The sequence below is a fragment of the Phaseolus vulgaris genome, chromosome 3, assembly GCF_000499845.2.
Source record: "Phaseolus vulgaris cultivar G19833 chromosome 3, P. vulgaris v2.0, whole genome shotgun sequence".
Classification (NCBI taxonomy): domain Eukaryota; kingdom Viridiplantae; phylum Streptophyta; class Magnoliopsida; order Fabales; family Fabaceae; genus Phaseolus; species Phaseolus vulgaris.
Genome location: NC_023757.2, coordinates 29,117,932 through 29,133,769, shown reverse-complemented (window position 1 = coordinate 29,133,769; position 15,838 = coordinate 29,117,932). Strand labels below are relative to the sequence as shown.

Genomic DNA, 15,838 nt, shown 5'->3' with positions numbered 1-15,838 from the left:
GCAATCTCATAACTCTTTGAAAAACTCTTAGTTAAAAAACTTTGTCTCAAGATTCTTAATCCTTAAAAACAGTTTTTCAGAATATATTCAAGAATATAGTTTGTTATCAAATCTTAACAAACTCTTAATTGTATTTAAAATAGATTGGTCAAAGCATTTAATGACTGGAGCGTATTCAGTTAAAGCATTTAAAGCTCAGTCAAAGAAAACAGTTTTTCTGTTATGGTTTCAAAACAAAGAATTGATTGTTTCCTCGAATCAATCGGTTGTTTTGTTACTTAACAAATTTCACCATTTAAAAACAGTTTTCAAACTTTCTCAAAACACCTAAGTATAAACAATCGGTTGTTTCGACAAAACAATTGGTTGTTTCAACTTATTTTGAAAAACATTTTACTTTGATAAAGATTGAGATGCTAATTGCTTGAGATTTAATCTAAGGGTGGATTACAATATTAAACTACCCCAGAACAAAGCTTAAACCAGCACAGCAACACACAGCAAAGCAGAGGCTTCAACATCCTTCAAAGGATTTGGATTCTTCAAAACATTGAACACCACTTGGTTCAACAATCTCCCCCTATTTGATGAAGACAAATCCCTGATGCTTGTGTTGTACCTGATTAAATCTGAAGCAGTTCCTGCAATAGAACTTTGAGCAATATATTGAACTTCTGATATTCTGTTAGCATACAGATAAACATTTAAAGCTTAAAACAGTTAATATCAGAAACAAAATACATGTTACTCAAACTGTTTTTAACAAAATGAAAAACAGAGATATTTAAACAAACTGGAAACACAAACACAACATATATCTCCCCCTATTTGTCTTCACAAATAGACAAAGATAAGAGGTAAAACAAGATATTGTTTCCATTACATCAGAATAAACTAGCAACAGCAGAAGGAAAGAAATTTTAAAACCAGAAAAGAACAGCCCAAAAACAATCGATTGTTTTGTTGACCAATCGGTTGTTTTGTTGACCAATCGGTTGTTTTTCCTTCATTCTTCTTCATCAGCAAACTGAAGATCAAAGATTTGATTCTGGACAGCTTCAATCTGTTCGTCCAGAGTCATAAACCTTGTATCCATGTTGTCAAACCTTGTATCAATCCTCTGAAAGTTACTAACACACAGATCATGAAGGCTTCTTTGATTTTCAGCAAAGCTATCTAGCCTATCCATCATTTGTCTTTCAAAAGATGACATGGTTGACATTTTTTCTCTTTGATATCCATCAGCAGCACTAGGCCCTCCATCTTGAAAATCTCCAACTGGATCTTCATATTGAACATCCATATCAGCAGGTTCATCTTGTTCAAGATGAGCAGCACGACTTGATGAGGCACCATGATCACCATCCTTACTTATCCACTTTCCACCTACTTTTGTAAAGCCCATCTTGTTGAGTGATCCACAGTTCAACTCTTGAGTTGACTTGACCAGCTCAGAAGTTTCATCTTCAAGATTAACTTCAAAATGGAGTAGAAACTTAGATATTAAAACAGCATAGCACTACAAAAAAACGTGTATAATGCGGCAGTTATTTTTGCAAAAACTGACGTTTTTAACCGCCGTATTATACATCTGTGGCGGTACCGCGTACCGCCAGAATTCTTGCCGCCACAAAATTTAATGTGGCGGTCAATTGAGAACCGTTGTAGCAGACGCCATATTATGCATTGTATAAAGTGACAGTTTTAAACGTGTAATTGACGTCAGTTATAAATGTCGTAATTTAAAAACTAGGTAAATCAATTCTAATGTAAATAGTGACATTTTTAACCGCCACTTAATACAGGATAGTATGACATTTATAATACACCTTATAATTTTCATAATTCGAATATTAAATATTTAATTTTATTTTTAATATTTTTAATAATTTATTTAATTCTATTTTATAATTTGATTTCATAATATTAATTAATTTCATATTATAATTAAACTTCATATTATAATTAAACTTCAGTACACAGTTATGTTTCATAATATAATTAAATTATAACATAAACTAATTTCATAATAATATTGTACTTCATAATATAATTAAAATTGATAAATATAATAATCAAAATATGACTTTGAGAGAACAAAGTTGATAATGTCAAACTAATCCAAACAACAAGTAAATTAAATTGTCAAAATATAAATTGTTTCACGTTCTAAACATAATACAACTAAACTCCCAATCCTAATTTCTCTTACTGCCTCGACTTGATCTTATATTATGGTTTGGTGATAAAGCACCACTTCCAACATCCTGTGCCTGGAATAAGTTAAAATATGTTTAGAGTTAATTGACAATTTTTAAAATATAAATGAAAACAATATTATAATCAAAGACACTATATGGATGAGTAATGTGGCAAGATTAGACCCTTGCATGATAATCAAATAGACTAAAATTATAAGAATCAATGAAAAATAAATGTATAAAAGATGTTGCACATATATGCTATTCACACAAGTTAAGAGAAGTAAGGCAGTGGTAGTTTGGACCTAGAAGTTGTGTACAATAAAATGTTATTATGCGAAGAACTTGAGAAGCCTGCGGTACACAATGTGCAAAGGTTAGATCAAGGTAGCTAGTGCATTAATACATATAAAATAGTACTTAAAAGTAACATTACACATATGGCCAGCCTACATTTATAGTATTGACTCATCCTAATTCATCAATCTATCACGCTAAGAACTCATCTATTCAATTAATATTCCCAAAAGATTAAACAATACTTTAATGAATAAATCAAATATTTGTTTATGCTTACATAGCAAAATCAAGCAACCTTTAGCTTATTTGGGATTTCAAATGGAGCATAAATCTGCGTCCAACATTACAAATATTCATACACAAACAATACAAATGGATTAGAGTTAAATTTTAACATTTTTAAGCTTGTCACTCAAGCATCACCCAGAATATAGTATAGGCATACAACTAAGAGCATTTAAGTAGCAGTTTAATAACAAGATAGATAACAACTGAAGCAATACATACAATAACTATATACCTGAATGTTCTTAACAGTAGAAGTGACGTCTTTGCCTTCATTATGATCAACTATAGCCCTGCAATTCATTTTACAGAAAAATAAATGCATAAGTTGTTTGGCCAGGTGAGAAGAATATTAATAGACTCATGAGATAAGTGTTTTGGGATGGGAAATAGATTCATTCTTTCCATGTATAAATAACTGCTAATTCAAGTAGAAAATGTAAGTAAGTTTTATTTCCAGACTTGCAGACTACAAAATGCTTCAAAGCATTTGGATGAACACCTTGAGGAATATTTATTTTATCAATATTCCATTCCAATCAATTTTGTTCCCAATTTTCATAGAGGACCCGATCCCAATAAAAAGGCTTAAGCAAAAATAGAAAATGAAAGTACTATATATAATCAATATTATGTCTCAAATAAAAAATGAAAAAAAAACTAGAAACAAAATAACAAAAAAGACACCCAAAGACCACAATTTTAATAAGAGCAAGTAAGCTTTTGATAAAAAAAAAAGGATTTATCATTAATTTGACAGTAGTGAACGAATTCATAAGAAAAATGAAAGTGGCATAACTATAGAGTACAAACCTTGAAAGAAAGGTGGTTTCCTTCCTTTCTAAAGTTTGTAACGGGGGGTTTTTAGTTATAAAAAAATAATAGATATTAAAAATTATTAGTTGGAATGTTAAAGTTTGAAGAAATAGGGAGACCCAAAAATAATGAAACTTGATAGAATTCAAAGCAAGAATGGAGTTTTGACAATTCACTTAATCATCAATAATTATGAAAACAACTAACCCTTCTTATAATCTTTCTAAAGCCTTAATCATTAACATGAATTTCTAGCATTTGAAGTAAGCCCCCAAATAACTTATTTCAGTTAAAAAATTATGTAAAGAACTCATCCAGACAGGAACAACATGCTTTATAAGTGCTCGTTGAAATGGATAACTGCAACTAAATTAAAAATAAGTCCATCAAATAGAATCATAAATGCAGTAATAAAAAAAATTAAGAAAAAGTGAGAAACCATTAGTTTGGTTCATGATAAAGATCAATAGCATTGACGGAACCACGCTAAACTGATTACTTTACAGCCAAAATCAATTATTGTCGGTGATGAAGGATGAACAGGATACCACAGTTAAGATATTTCCAAATTGAACAACAAAAACATGAAAACTTTGAACTAATTGTTTACTCCATTTCTCGCTCCCGTTAACAACAAAACGAAATTCCCAATTCACAGTGATTTTAGGATGAACAGGATACCACAGTTAAGATATTTCCAAATTGAACAACAAAAACATGAAAACTTTGAACTAATTGTTTACTCCATTTCTCGCTCCCGTTAACAACAAAACAAAATTCCCAATTCACAGTGATTTTAATTTTATAATGAAACAAGAAATATAAATAATTACAGAGAAGCAACATATCATCAAACATGTGTACACACAGAATCATATTGTCGATGACGTACCGGGTTACGAGAATAATTTTTCGGTGAGAATGATTGCGAGAAGAACGATTGCGGTGCGACTGAAAACCCTAAATCGAGAGAGAAGGGAACGATTGCAGTGAGAGAAGAGGAATATGAAGTGGGGCGGTGAGTGAGGTTTTACGAAATACAACTGTGAAGGGAACGGTTGCAGTGAGAATGAGGGTGAGGGTTTACGAAATGGGGCTGGGAGAGGAACGATTGTGATGAGGTTGAGAGAGGGTTTACGAAATAGGGCTGAGAAGGGTCAGAGTGAGGGTTTACATGATCATTGAATGAGGAACGTGAAGATTGAGAGGTACATTTCCAAGAGTAAAACTGGTTTATTTTCGAAGACTGAAAGAGGGGAAAACGAAAACAAAAAACTTCGGGAAATAAGGTTATGGAGGGAACGAAAAGTGGGATAAAATTTATTTCGAAGGTTATGACGGTTCTAAATGCCACATTTCGAAGGAACATTATGTCACCTACGAAGCTGTCGTATTATACAGCTAATTGTGGCGGTTTTTAATAACTGTCATATTAAAACCGCCACTTTATACACGATTTTTTGTAGTGTAGGGATAATGGTAATCACCTAACCTCATGGCTTTTTGCATATGTTCTTTGATTATGTGAATCCAATTGATCTTCACTTTCTTGGTGATGCAGAAGATGTAAACCAGATCTTCTTCAGTCAGCACAAAGTGATTACTCCCCCTTGGAGTTAGAATCCAAGTTACAATGAGAGCAAGCAATCTTTCATCAAGCTTCAAACCTCCAACCGAGCATGTGCTAACTTGAGATTGATTGTTCTTCAAGCAACTTTTGTAGAACTGGATTTTGTTGAACTCTTCCACCACACCAAGGTTTCCCTTGTTGATTCTCAGACCAGAGAACTTAAGTCCAACAACAGCAGCCCAAACCTCATAAGTTATCTCCATCTCCACACCTTTCACATGAGAGACTAGGTTGTTTCCCTCAAACTTCAAGTTGGTGTAGAATACCCTCACCAAATATGGATATATGTTCCCTTTTAGCTCCAGAAATTTTCTGAGTGATTGGTCCTTGAGAAGCCTCCTCACTTTGTCAAGCTTTTGACTTTCAGCCAATCAAAGCACACAACCTTAGGGTTGTTTATCTTCTTGACACTTGTTTCATACCTATACTTCTCAATGAGATCGGTGTCACCAGAAAACCAGCTTTCAAGCCTTCCTCCAGACCTTACAGCTCTGGTTTTGACTCTTTTAGAGGTGGGAGGGGTTGATTCCATGATAGCAGAGACGAAAACTCACTTCATAGAATTTTTGCAAGAGATGGTGCAAGAGATATTGCAAGAGATGTTGCAATTGGTTGTTCTTGATGGAAGAAATCTGGACCTGATTTTATAGCAGAAAGAGAATCAATTGAATTTAATTTTATTCAATGGTTACCTGATTTTCAGAGAGAGGACTTGACTCTGTTATGCACTGAAAATGTCAGAAAAAGCTGAAAATCACATGGTCTTCACATGTGATCTTTGACTAGTCATTAAGGCTCTTGAATTTCCAAGATTTTGGAATATATTCCTTTATGACTGTTGTAACTTCTTTCTGATCATGCTCATCTTTCAACACAGATCCTTTGACCAAGATTCTCCCTTTGAAATTGATCTGCAACGGATAGAATTTAAAAAAGCAATTAAATCAATTTCTTCACAGTGCTGTCAGACTCAAAACAATCAGTTGTTTCGAAGAAACAATCGGTTGTTTTTCTGCAGCAGTTAAAAACTTGATTTTGAAATTTTTAACCATAAACAGAAACAGATTAAAGCACATGACATTGACTAAAAGAAAATTAATCATAAGAAAGAACTTTGAAACAGAAATTGAGAACAAATAAAGGAAGGTCTTATCCTTGTGTTGTTTCTTCAATGAGCCAATTGCTTGTTGATCAAGAAAATTTATTTTCACTGTTTTGACCTTTTTCATAGCATTGATACAACTTCAATGACTGCCTTTTTCTTCAACAGCTTGATCAGATGACTTAGTTCTTCTTTTTCTCTTCATTTTTCCTGCATAAACAAATTCAAGTTGCAAGATTTGGTCCCCTTACAAATTTGGGTCCTTTTGGCTTTTCTTTGCTGTTAGAAACATCACATCCCTTAGGAATCCACTTCATAAGACCTTTAGGAACACAATATTTTCTAATTTTACAGAATCTAACAGAGTGGCCTTTCTTCATGCAGTAAAAGCATGTAACAACCGGTTGTTTCGTCTTAACAATCGGTTGTTTTTCTGATTTTCTTAGAAAACTTTTTGAAAATCTATCTTGCTTGTTTTGTGGATTGAAGCCTAAACCAGCCTTTCCAAAAACACAGCTTTGAGATGCCAAGACATTCTCAAAGTTTGATTTCCCTTTTGAAAGCTTGTCCACAGTTTCAAGAAGATAGTGAACCTTTTTCTCAAGATTTTCACAATTTGTGCAAATGAGAGTATCACACTTGCAAGAGGCATTTTTAAAAGATTTTCCAGTTTTTCAAAATCACTCTTTGCTTTTCTCAGATCCTCTTCAAGTGATTTAACTTTCTTTTCAAGCCCACTATTAAGATCTTTCAATCTGTTGTTAGAAAGAACCAATCTATTAGCTTCATCATGTGTTTCTTGAAAAGCTTCAAGTAATTCACTATAGTTTTGTTCATTTAAGGAAGCACATGAACTTACCTCACTTGAACTGCAAGAATCATCATCATCCTCAGCTACTAAGCATATGTTGGCTTTTTCATCTTCACTTGATGAAGATACCTCATTTTCATCCCAAGCAATGTAGGCTCTTTTTGTCTTGCCTTTCTTCTCCTTGTAGCTTGTCTTTTTCTCTTTGCTCTTGTTGGGACAATCTGCCTTTATGTGACCTTGCTCACCACAACCAAAACAAGTATAGTTATTTGAATTAAATTCATTGGGTTTCTTGTTTCCATACATATCCTTGTTGTTGTCTTTGTTGCGGTTTCTCTTTAGAAATTTGCTGAATTTTCTTGACAGCAAACTAAGATTTCCCTCATCACTATCATCACTTGAATCTTGCTTTCCCTTATGTTTGGATGCTTTCAAGGCTATGCTCCTTGTGTGCTTATCTTCACTTTCTTGAACATTGAGTCTATTAATCTCTAGCTCATGTTCCCTAAGCTTTCCAAACAAAGAAGCAACACTTAATGATGTTAGATCTTTGGATTCAGAAATGGCAGTTACCTTTGGTTGCCATGCTCTATCAAGACATTTCAAGATCTTGATATTCAACTCTTCTTTGTCAAACGTCGTGTCTAGGCTCATAAGGTGGTTGATGACGTGTGTAAACCTTTTCTGCACTTCAGCTATGGTTTCTCCTTTAAGCATTCTAAACATCTCATACTCTTGGATGAGAGCATGTTTTCTAGCTCTTTTCACCTCATTTGTTCCTTCATGAGTGACTTCCAAAGTATCCCACATTTCTTTTGATGATTTGCATTGTGAGACCCTGAAAAACTCATCAGAATTTAAAGTAGAGGTTATGATATTTTTGGCAATGCAATCAAATTTGGCCTTTTTACTTTCTGCATCAGTCCATTGAGACCATGACTTCTCAATGACAGAACCATCTTTTTCAAACTTTGGGATAAAAGGGCCATTTTCAATTGCATCCCAAATTCCTTTGTCAAGAGATTCCATAAATATTTTCATTCTAACTTTCCAAAACTGGTAATTCAAACCACAAAACAAGGGTGGTCTGTTTATTGAGGCACCTTCCCCAAACGGTAGTCTATCAACCATTTTAAAAGATTTTAGGATCAACTTGAATGACTTACAAGAACCAAGCTCTTGATGCCAATTGTTAGAAAAGATGGCTTTAAACTAGAGGGGGGTTGAATTGTTTAAAGGGGTTTTTGCAAACTTCTCAAAGCTAGAATGAATTTATTTCAGAAACCAATTGATTCAGCAATTCAGTTAGCCAAAACAGCAAGTAAAAACTGTAATACTAGAAAAAACAATCGGTTGTTTATATCAGCAAACAACAAACACACTAAAATTAAAGAGTTAGGGATAGAGAGATTGTACACAAATGTTTATACTGGTTCACTCCAAACCAGAGCTACATCCAGTCTTCTCAGAAACCCTGAGGATATCCACTAAGCAACCACACATTGATCACTTACACAACAACCAAGAGAATGACCTTGAAAACCTCAAGAAACACACTCTCCTTGGCCAACACTAAGATTGCTAATCTTGAACACCTCAAGAACACACAACCAATCTCAGCAAAACACACAAACGAATTGTTCAGCAGTTTACAAAGATTACACTTGTTACAGATGAATATCTGAAATCAATACAAGTAGAATCCTATTCCAGCACCTTTGATCAATCTCTCAACTCTTAAGCAATCTCAGAACTCTTTGAAAAACTCTTAGTTAAAAAACTTTGTCTCAAGATTCTTAATCCTTAAAAACAGTTTTTCAGAATATATTCAAGAATATAGTTTGTTATCAAATCTTAACAAACTCTTAATTGCATTTAAAATAGATTGGTCAAAGCATTTAATGACTGGAGCGTATTCAGTTAAAGCATTTAAAGCTCAGTCAAAGAAAACAGTTTTTCTGTTATGGTTTCAAAACAAAGAATTGATTGTTTCCTCGAATCAATCGGTTGTTTTGTTACTTAACAGATTTCACCATTTAAAAACAGTTTTCAAACTTTCTCAAAACACCTAAGTATAAACAATCGGTTGTTTCGACAAAACAATCGGTTGTTTCAACTTAGTTTGAAAAACATTTTACTTTGATAAAGATTGAGATGCTAATTGCTTGAGATTTAATCTAAGGGTGGATTACAATATTAAACTACCCCAGAACAAAGCTTAAACCAGCACAACAACACACAGCAAAGCAGATGCTTCAACATCCTTCAAAGGATTTGGATTCTTCAAAACATTGAACACCACTTGGTTCAACACACATATCAAAATAAAGCCATTTGCTCTTAATGACTTGCATTTGGAATACAATCAAAAATAATATAAAATAATTTACATCTTTAACTTTTTTAGGATAACTTTTTTAATTTGAGAAGGTAACAAATTGATCAATCATTTTCTAATTTTTATAATAATACAAAATTTGAAAAACAAATAAACAGTAGATATAAAATATTTAAACTATGTATATATACATAAGATAAATATAATTTGAAATTTATATATACATTTATGTTAAATTACATCTCTATTTTTTGTTTCGTTTTCAATAATGTTATTTTAAAAGTGTCATTAATATCGTCAATTATGGTTTAATGAAATAAATGTTAAGGATAACTTAAACTTGTGAAAGAGTTGGAAAAAATATTTAAACTAAGAGGAATTAAAGGAGGTACATGAGGAGGTGTATAAATTTTTGTTATTTATAATAAGTGAAAATTGGTTATAAATGTGACACATATATAAATTGTGTTAAAGTTATATATTGAGTGAAAATTAAACTTTCAATTCCTTTGTATCACATTCATTCTCTCACATACAAATAAAACAGAAAAGCAAATAAATTTGGCTATTTCTTTTATGTGGTATGGTGCACATCTCCTAATTTGCCTGCAAATCCTCACTCATCAATTAAAGTCAAAAGTCAAATTGTGGGACCCATTAGTATCAAAATAAAATAAACATTTTATGGCAAGATGGCAACAGAAATGGCAAAATGCACCAGACTGAAACATGAAGTATGAAACACACGAAAAAAAAGTCATTGCCATGAACAAAAAATATCACATAAAGCAAACAAAAGTTGTTGTAATCAGATTTTCAAATTTGCAGCCCCATATCAAGACAATAGAGGTTTTCAATGCATCCATGGTACATTGAAAAACAAAAACAAAGGAGAGAGTAGATGAAAAAACCTAATTGTAACCACCGCTTAGGGTGGTGAGCTATTTTAATGTAGCTTCGGTAGGGAGAGTAACCGACAACGTTAGAGTGGAGACAAAATAAAAATGGTGGTTATTTAGGTTTGTGGACATAATGAGCTGAGGCAAAACGGGAATGGTTTAAGGGTTTTAAGGATGAGAAAGAAAATAAACAAAAGCAACAAAAACATAACACAAGATCCCAAAGCCAAGTTGCACTGGTCTATTCATATAAAAACAGTACGGGAGGAGGGGGGGAATGGAGAGAGGGTCTCACTAGCCCTCCTCACACAAACTTATATGCCAACATTCCACACATATGCTTATGCATAAACATGTACCCGCATTTAGGTATGAAAATCAATATCCTAAAATAACAAAAAGATCGTATACAAACTCAACGAATGTCATTGAGACATATACCTCTTCAATGCAAACCAAGAAACACATTTAAAAGGAAGCACTATGAAAGAATACAAAATGGAGAGGGCAAAAGCCCAAACTTTAACTTCACAAACCTAGGTGTAAAAGCTAGTTCTTGGGACCAATATAGGTAGCTTGGGTGAAGAATTTGCTACTCCATGATCCTCCGTTTCCAGCAATTGGTGTGTTGCATTATGTCCTGGAGGTGCAGTGGAGAGAATGGGAGAGAGAGAAAATGTGTAAGAGATTGTGAATTAGGGAAAAAGAAGGGCAATGTGTTGTCTGGTGAAAGGTTGTGTGTGGTTGCATCTTCAGTGAGTGGAATGTTGTATGGTGGGAGAAAAAAAAATGAGGGAACCCCTCAAAATAAAAGCGAGTGTATATATATGGTTTGATTAGGGTTTTCGCCCCTCTTTTGTTGTTTTTTCAATTTAACCTTTTTAACGTATATCTCATATAACAAGCTTCTATGTAAAAGTTATTTTTTTTATCTATCTTATTATAAGTATGAATAACTTTCATCATTCTTTCATCTATATAACTCAATGTATCTGAAAATTTTAAAATTTTGCGAAATTTCCAGACTTAGTACATATACATAATTAACCATTTAATAGTACTTTCTTGAATGTATGTAACTTCACTAAGATACTTTTTGTTTTAACGACTTTTTTTTTATTAAAAAGGAGAATAATTTTTGCAAATAATTTATTATTTGAATGAAACAAATTTAATGAAACAAGAATTATCTCGACATTTTTTTTAAACTAAATTTTTTCGATTGAGTAAAAAATGCAGTAAAATGAAAATTAGTAACAAAAATAAATAAATTCAACAATTAATCTTTAATAATTCTAATATTCCTCTGTGCATTCCAACCACTCAAGGCGACATGTTTTTTTTACAAAGAAGTTGTATAGAAACCAATCCAACTTTTAAGTTTACAATAACTCCATATTTGTTTTATTTTAATGAAAACTCAACATCAATTCAAAGTAATAATATGTCTAACACTAAAATATGTCTAACACTAAAATACCAAACCAGAAGAAATTAAATGAATTTGGAAAAATCAATATTTATGAATAATTCTAAATTAGTTGCATAAAAGATTTTCACACTCCCAAAAATTTAATTTTATACATTCTACACCAAGTTTCTAACATATATTTGTTATGTCACTTTAGATATATATCATCATTATCATTATACAACCGTTATTTATTAATTTGACTAGTTAAAACCCAAATTTATATTCCAAAAACATATCATAAAAACCAGTTTCTAAAACTATTTACAACTCTTAAGAGTTATCAAATGAGATTCTCTATTGTATCAAGAAACAAGTTACTTAGAATCTGAATCAAACTAATTTCTGTATTACACAAAATAGTGTCACAGTTATAGTTGGAAATGTTTTGACAATAGAAATGAAATTGTAGAAAAGATGAGAGTGAGATTTGTTAGTAATGCTTGAGTGTTACAGTGAGTTTAAGAGTGGCCCTAAGAGTAGCTATATCCATGAACTCGGTTTCCATAATCCCGTACCCTTTCACAAACCTGAAATAACCAGTGCCAGACACAACTCCGAACTCTCTTTCTTTCATTGTGAAGATATCAGATCCTTGAATCTCCAAGCTGCTACCTTTGAATTCCCCAGTGGTGAAGATCACAGAGAAAACCATGTACAACCCTTTCCCATCAAGCTGCGAATTTATGTACATACCCTGAGCTCTACCAATGAGTGCTGAATCGATATTGGGTCCTTCTGTAACTGGGTCATCCACAATGGCCACAGTGCCAAAGTTTAGGATGCTGGAGGCAGGCCCAGTCTTTCCGGCCACCGTACTCGCCGTCGAGTGGTCGCCAGTGAAGTGATCATGAACGTAAAAGACGAGATTCGTTTGCTTTGATTGGAGTGTGGAGAATTTGTAGGCTGTGTAAAAGATGATCAAGGTGAAGATGAAGAAGAAGCTGGATGTTAGGTTCATGATCGTGTTTTGTCTCTCGTCCCTTGTCCCTTTGCTTTTCTACCTTGGGTTAATTTAATTAAGATGCTTTTAGGCTGATTAATCAAGATTTTTTAGTTCATTAAATTAATTGTGGTGGTTCAAGATGCTTTTGTGTTGATAAACCAAGATTCCTAGGGAAAGAGACAAAGGAAGTTTATTGGTTGAGAGATTCCAAGTGCATAATGACAAACGCGGTCACCACTTTTACACCCAATGCCCTTTTGTGCTTTAATTTGGAATTCACGCACCTATTTGTGATAAGGAAAACATTTTCCCAATGAGACTAAGTAAAAAACTGTTTTTTTAAATTTTAAATAGATTTTTTAAATGCCTATACCTGTGTAAATATTCTCCCCACAAAACATTTTTAGTCCTTTTAAATATATATGTAATTATATAGTCCATCATCTAAATTTCTAGTTTGATCGCTTAAGCGTTTCTCTTAGATCAATTTTCATTTGAAAAATGATTCTTAGCTTGCCCCAAATTACAATCAATGACATAGACAAGAATATTTACGGGCCAGGACAATTAATAAACTATATCATATTTAATTTTAAAAAATTAAAAATATAATTAAAATTTTGATATTATTAGTTGTTCGGTAATTAATTTTTTAAAATATTAAAGTCTATCTACTTAATTAAAATAAAACAAATATTTGATAATAAAAAATTCAAAAAAAAATCATATTTGTGTAACATTTCCAAAAACTAACGTTTTCAAACAAATTTATGTTATTATTTCCAAAAATATCATTTATATGTAACATGAAAATCTATTTCTTCTCAAAATAAAATAAAAATTATATGTTATTATTAATAATATATTTTATCAATCCACAAATTTATTTATAATTTATGAGATTCATAATTTTCAAACACAAAAAAAATCGTATAACTAATGTCTCTTTAAAATAATTCGAAAATTTAAAATCTTGAACATGAAAATTATAAACTTGCGAAATAGTTACATATTATTAATATAGTAAAACTTAATAGTATTTTTATTGATCATTTACCTCCTTATTTCTTTCTTGTTAGAATGTTAATAGGTATTTTTTAAAAGTTTTTCCTAAATTATTATAAGAAATCCACAAAGTTTGACCTCGTAACCTGATTAATAAAGTATATACTCATAATAATATACACTGATTACATGCAATATAACACAATACTATCATAAAAAAAATCACATAATTTACAAAAATAAAAGAAGTATTAAAAAAATAAAATGATGACATGGATTACGAATTTCAAAATTATTTATTCAAAAGGGTTTGTGTGCATTCATTTGTATTTAACAACCCTTTTGCAGGGTTTTCATTTTCAGCACCACCACAAACCTCTTTTAGCTAAATATAAGTTATATATAGTCAACTCTACTCCAAGCAAATTTAACCAACCATATTTTAGGGTGTTCCTTGTTTCTGCGGTCTCATCAGGAAGGTAAAACCCTATACAAGGGCTACCACTTGTACCAATTGTTGGGTCTATTAGTGTCTAAGTTCAAGAGGGGAGGGGTGAATTGAGCTTATAAAATTTTCGCAAGACACACAATTTTCAGTATACCAGAGACAAAAAGAACAGATTGATTTTACATGAAACAAATTGATTCTTCAGAGCAGTCTGGCACAATTATACTTTGTTCAAATTAAAATTGTAATCAGCAGAGAGCTATAACAGAATCAGATTAATTTGATTTTATGAGTATGAAGAATACAGCCATGTCAAGAAATCAATCAACTTCATTCAACACAAGGTTTTAATGAGAATGAATCTTCCTCAGGTTTTAATGAATAGACAATTTTGTTTTTCAAATCAATTAAAACAGCATATACAACTGCCTTGTTTGAGATTAGAAAGCTTTAACAAATCAGGAAGAACAGTTCTTGTTTAAACCCAGAATTAACAGATTCAATTTCAAAAGAACAGATTTAGTTCTTGACAGAATTAAGCAAAACCAGAAATGAGTGCAGGGATGAGAAGAAAAGGCACACAAGTTTTTATACTGGTTCACTCATACATAGCTACATCCAGTCTCACCTTACTCCAAGGTGGAATCCACTAAAAACAGTACCAATTACTTACAAACACAGCAGTTCTTGAACACTACAAGAACAACACACACAATGCTAAAAAACCCTATTTCAGCACACCTTGCACTCCAAGAAACCCTATCAAGGAGTGACTAACACTTACACCTTTACAAAACAGAATAAAGGAAAGATTACACCTGAAAAGAAGATGCAAGAACTCAAAACCAGTAGTTCACTTTGCTGCAGAACTGCACCAGCACCTTCACCAAGATCAAAGGTTTCCTAGAACAAGCACACTTGAAAATCTCTTTGGAAAACCTTTCAAAAGCCTTTCAATCCTTCTTCTCACATGGAAAATGTTTTATCTCTGTCAAAAACGTAATTGCTCAGCTTACTCTCATGTGAGAGAGACTTTTCTTTATATAGAAAAGCAGTTTCTAACTTGTTTTCAAAAAACAGTTGAAAAGCAGTTATGAAAACAACAGATTCATTTTTGAACTTAACAGATTTATTTTTGTGAAAATCGCCAACTCAGCTAACTGAAATAACTGTCTGAGTTGTACCTTTGGTGCCCTAACTAACTTGTGAAAAACCTTTTAACTGACCAGAAGGGCAAACCGATTCTTTCACAATGAAACAGATTAAATGAGAGCAAATAGGTCAGCTCAGCTTTAACTGAAATAACGACCTAAGCTTTGCTTGTGGTGCCCTAACAGAAATTTAGAAAAGCCTTTTAACAGAGAAGAAATAAACAGATTCTTTCTCCATAAAACAGATTTATTTGTGTACTGATTTAAAAAATTTTAAAATCATTTTAAAAAGCTTTTCAAAAACCATTTAACCACATCATGTGCTTGATCTAGACTTGGTTAGGCATCTAGGATAGGTTATACAGCAAAAGGCTATCATACACACTTACAAGCCTAATTACAAATGAATCTAAAAACCTATTACAATCTTCAAAG

General features: G+C 32.3%; 1 protein-coding gene across 1 annotated transcript; it reads right to left on the bottom strand.

The window, feature by feature from the left end:
- Window positions 1-12,177: 12,177 nt before the first annotated feature.
- Window positions 12,178-12,880, bottom strand: LOC137805856 (dirigent protein 11-like). The gene has a single exon (XM_068605757.1). The coding sequence runs from the start codon at window positions 12,812-12,814 to the stop codon at window positions 12,287-12,289; it is 528 nt and encodes a 175-aa protein (XP_068461858.1). The 5' UTR covers window positions 12,815-12,880; the 3' UTR covers window positions 12,178-12,286.
- Window positions 12,881-15,838: the final 2,958 nt, after the last annotated feature.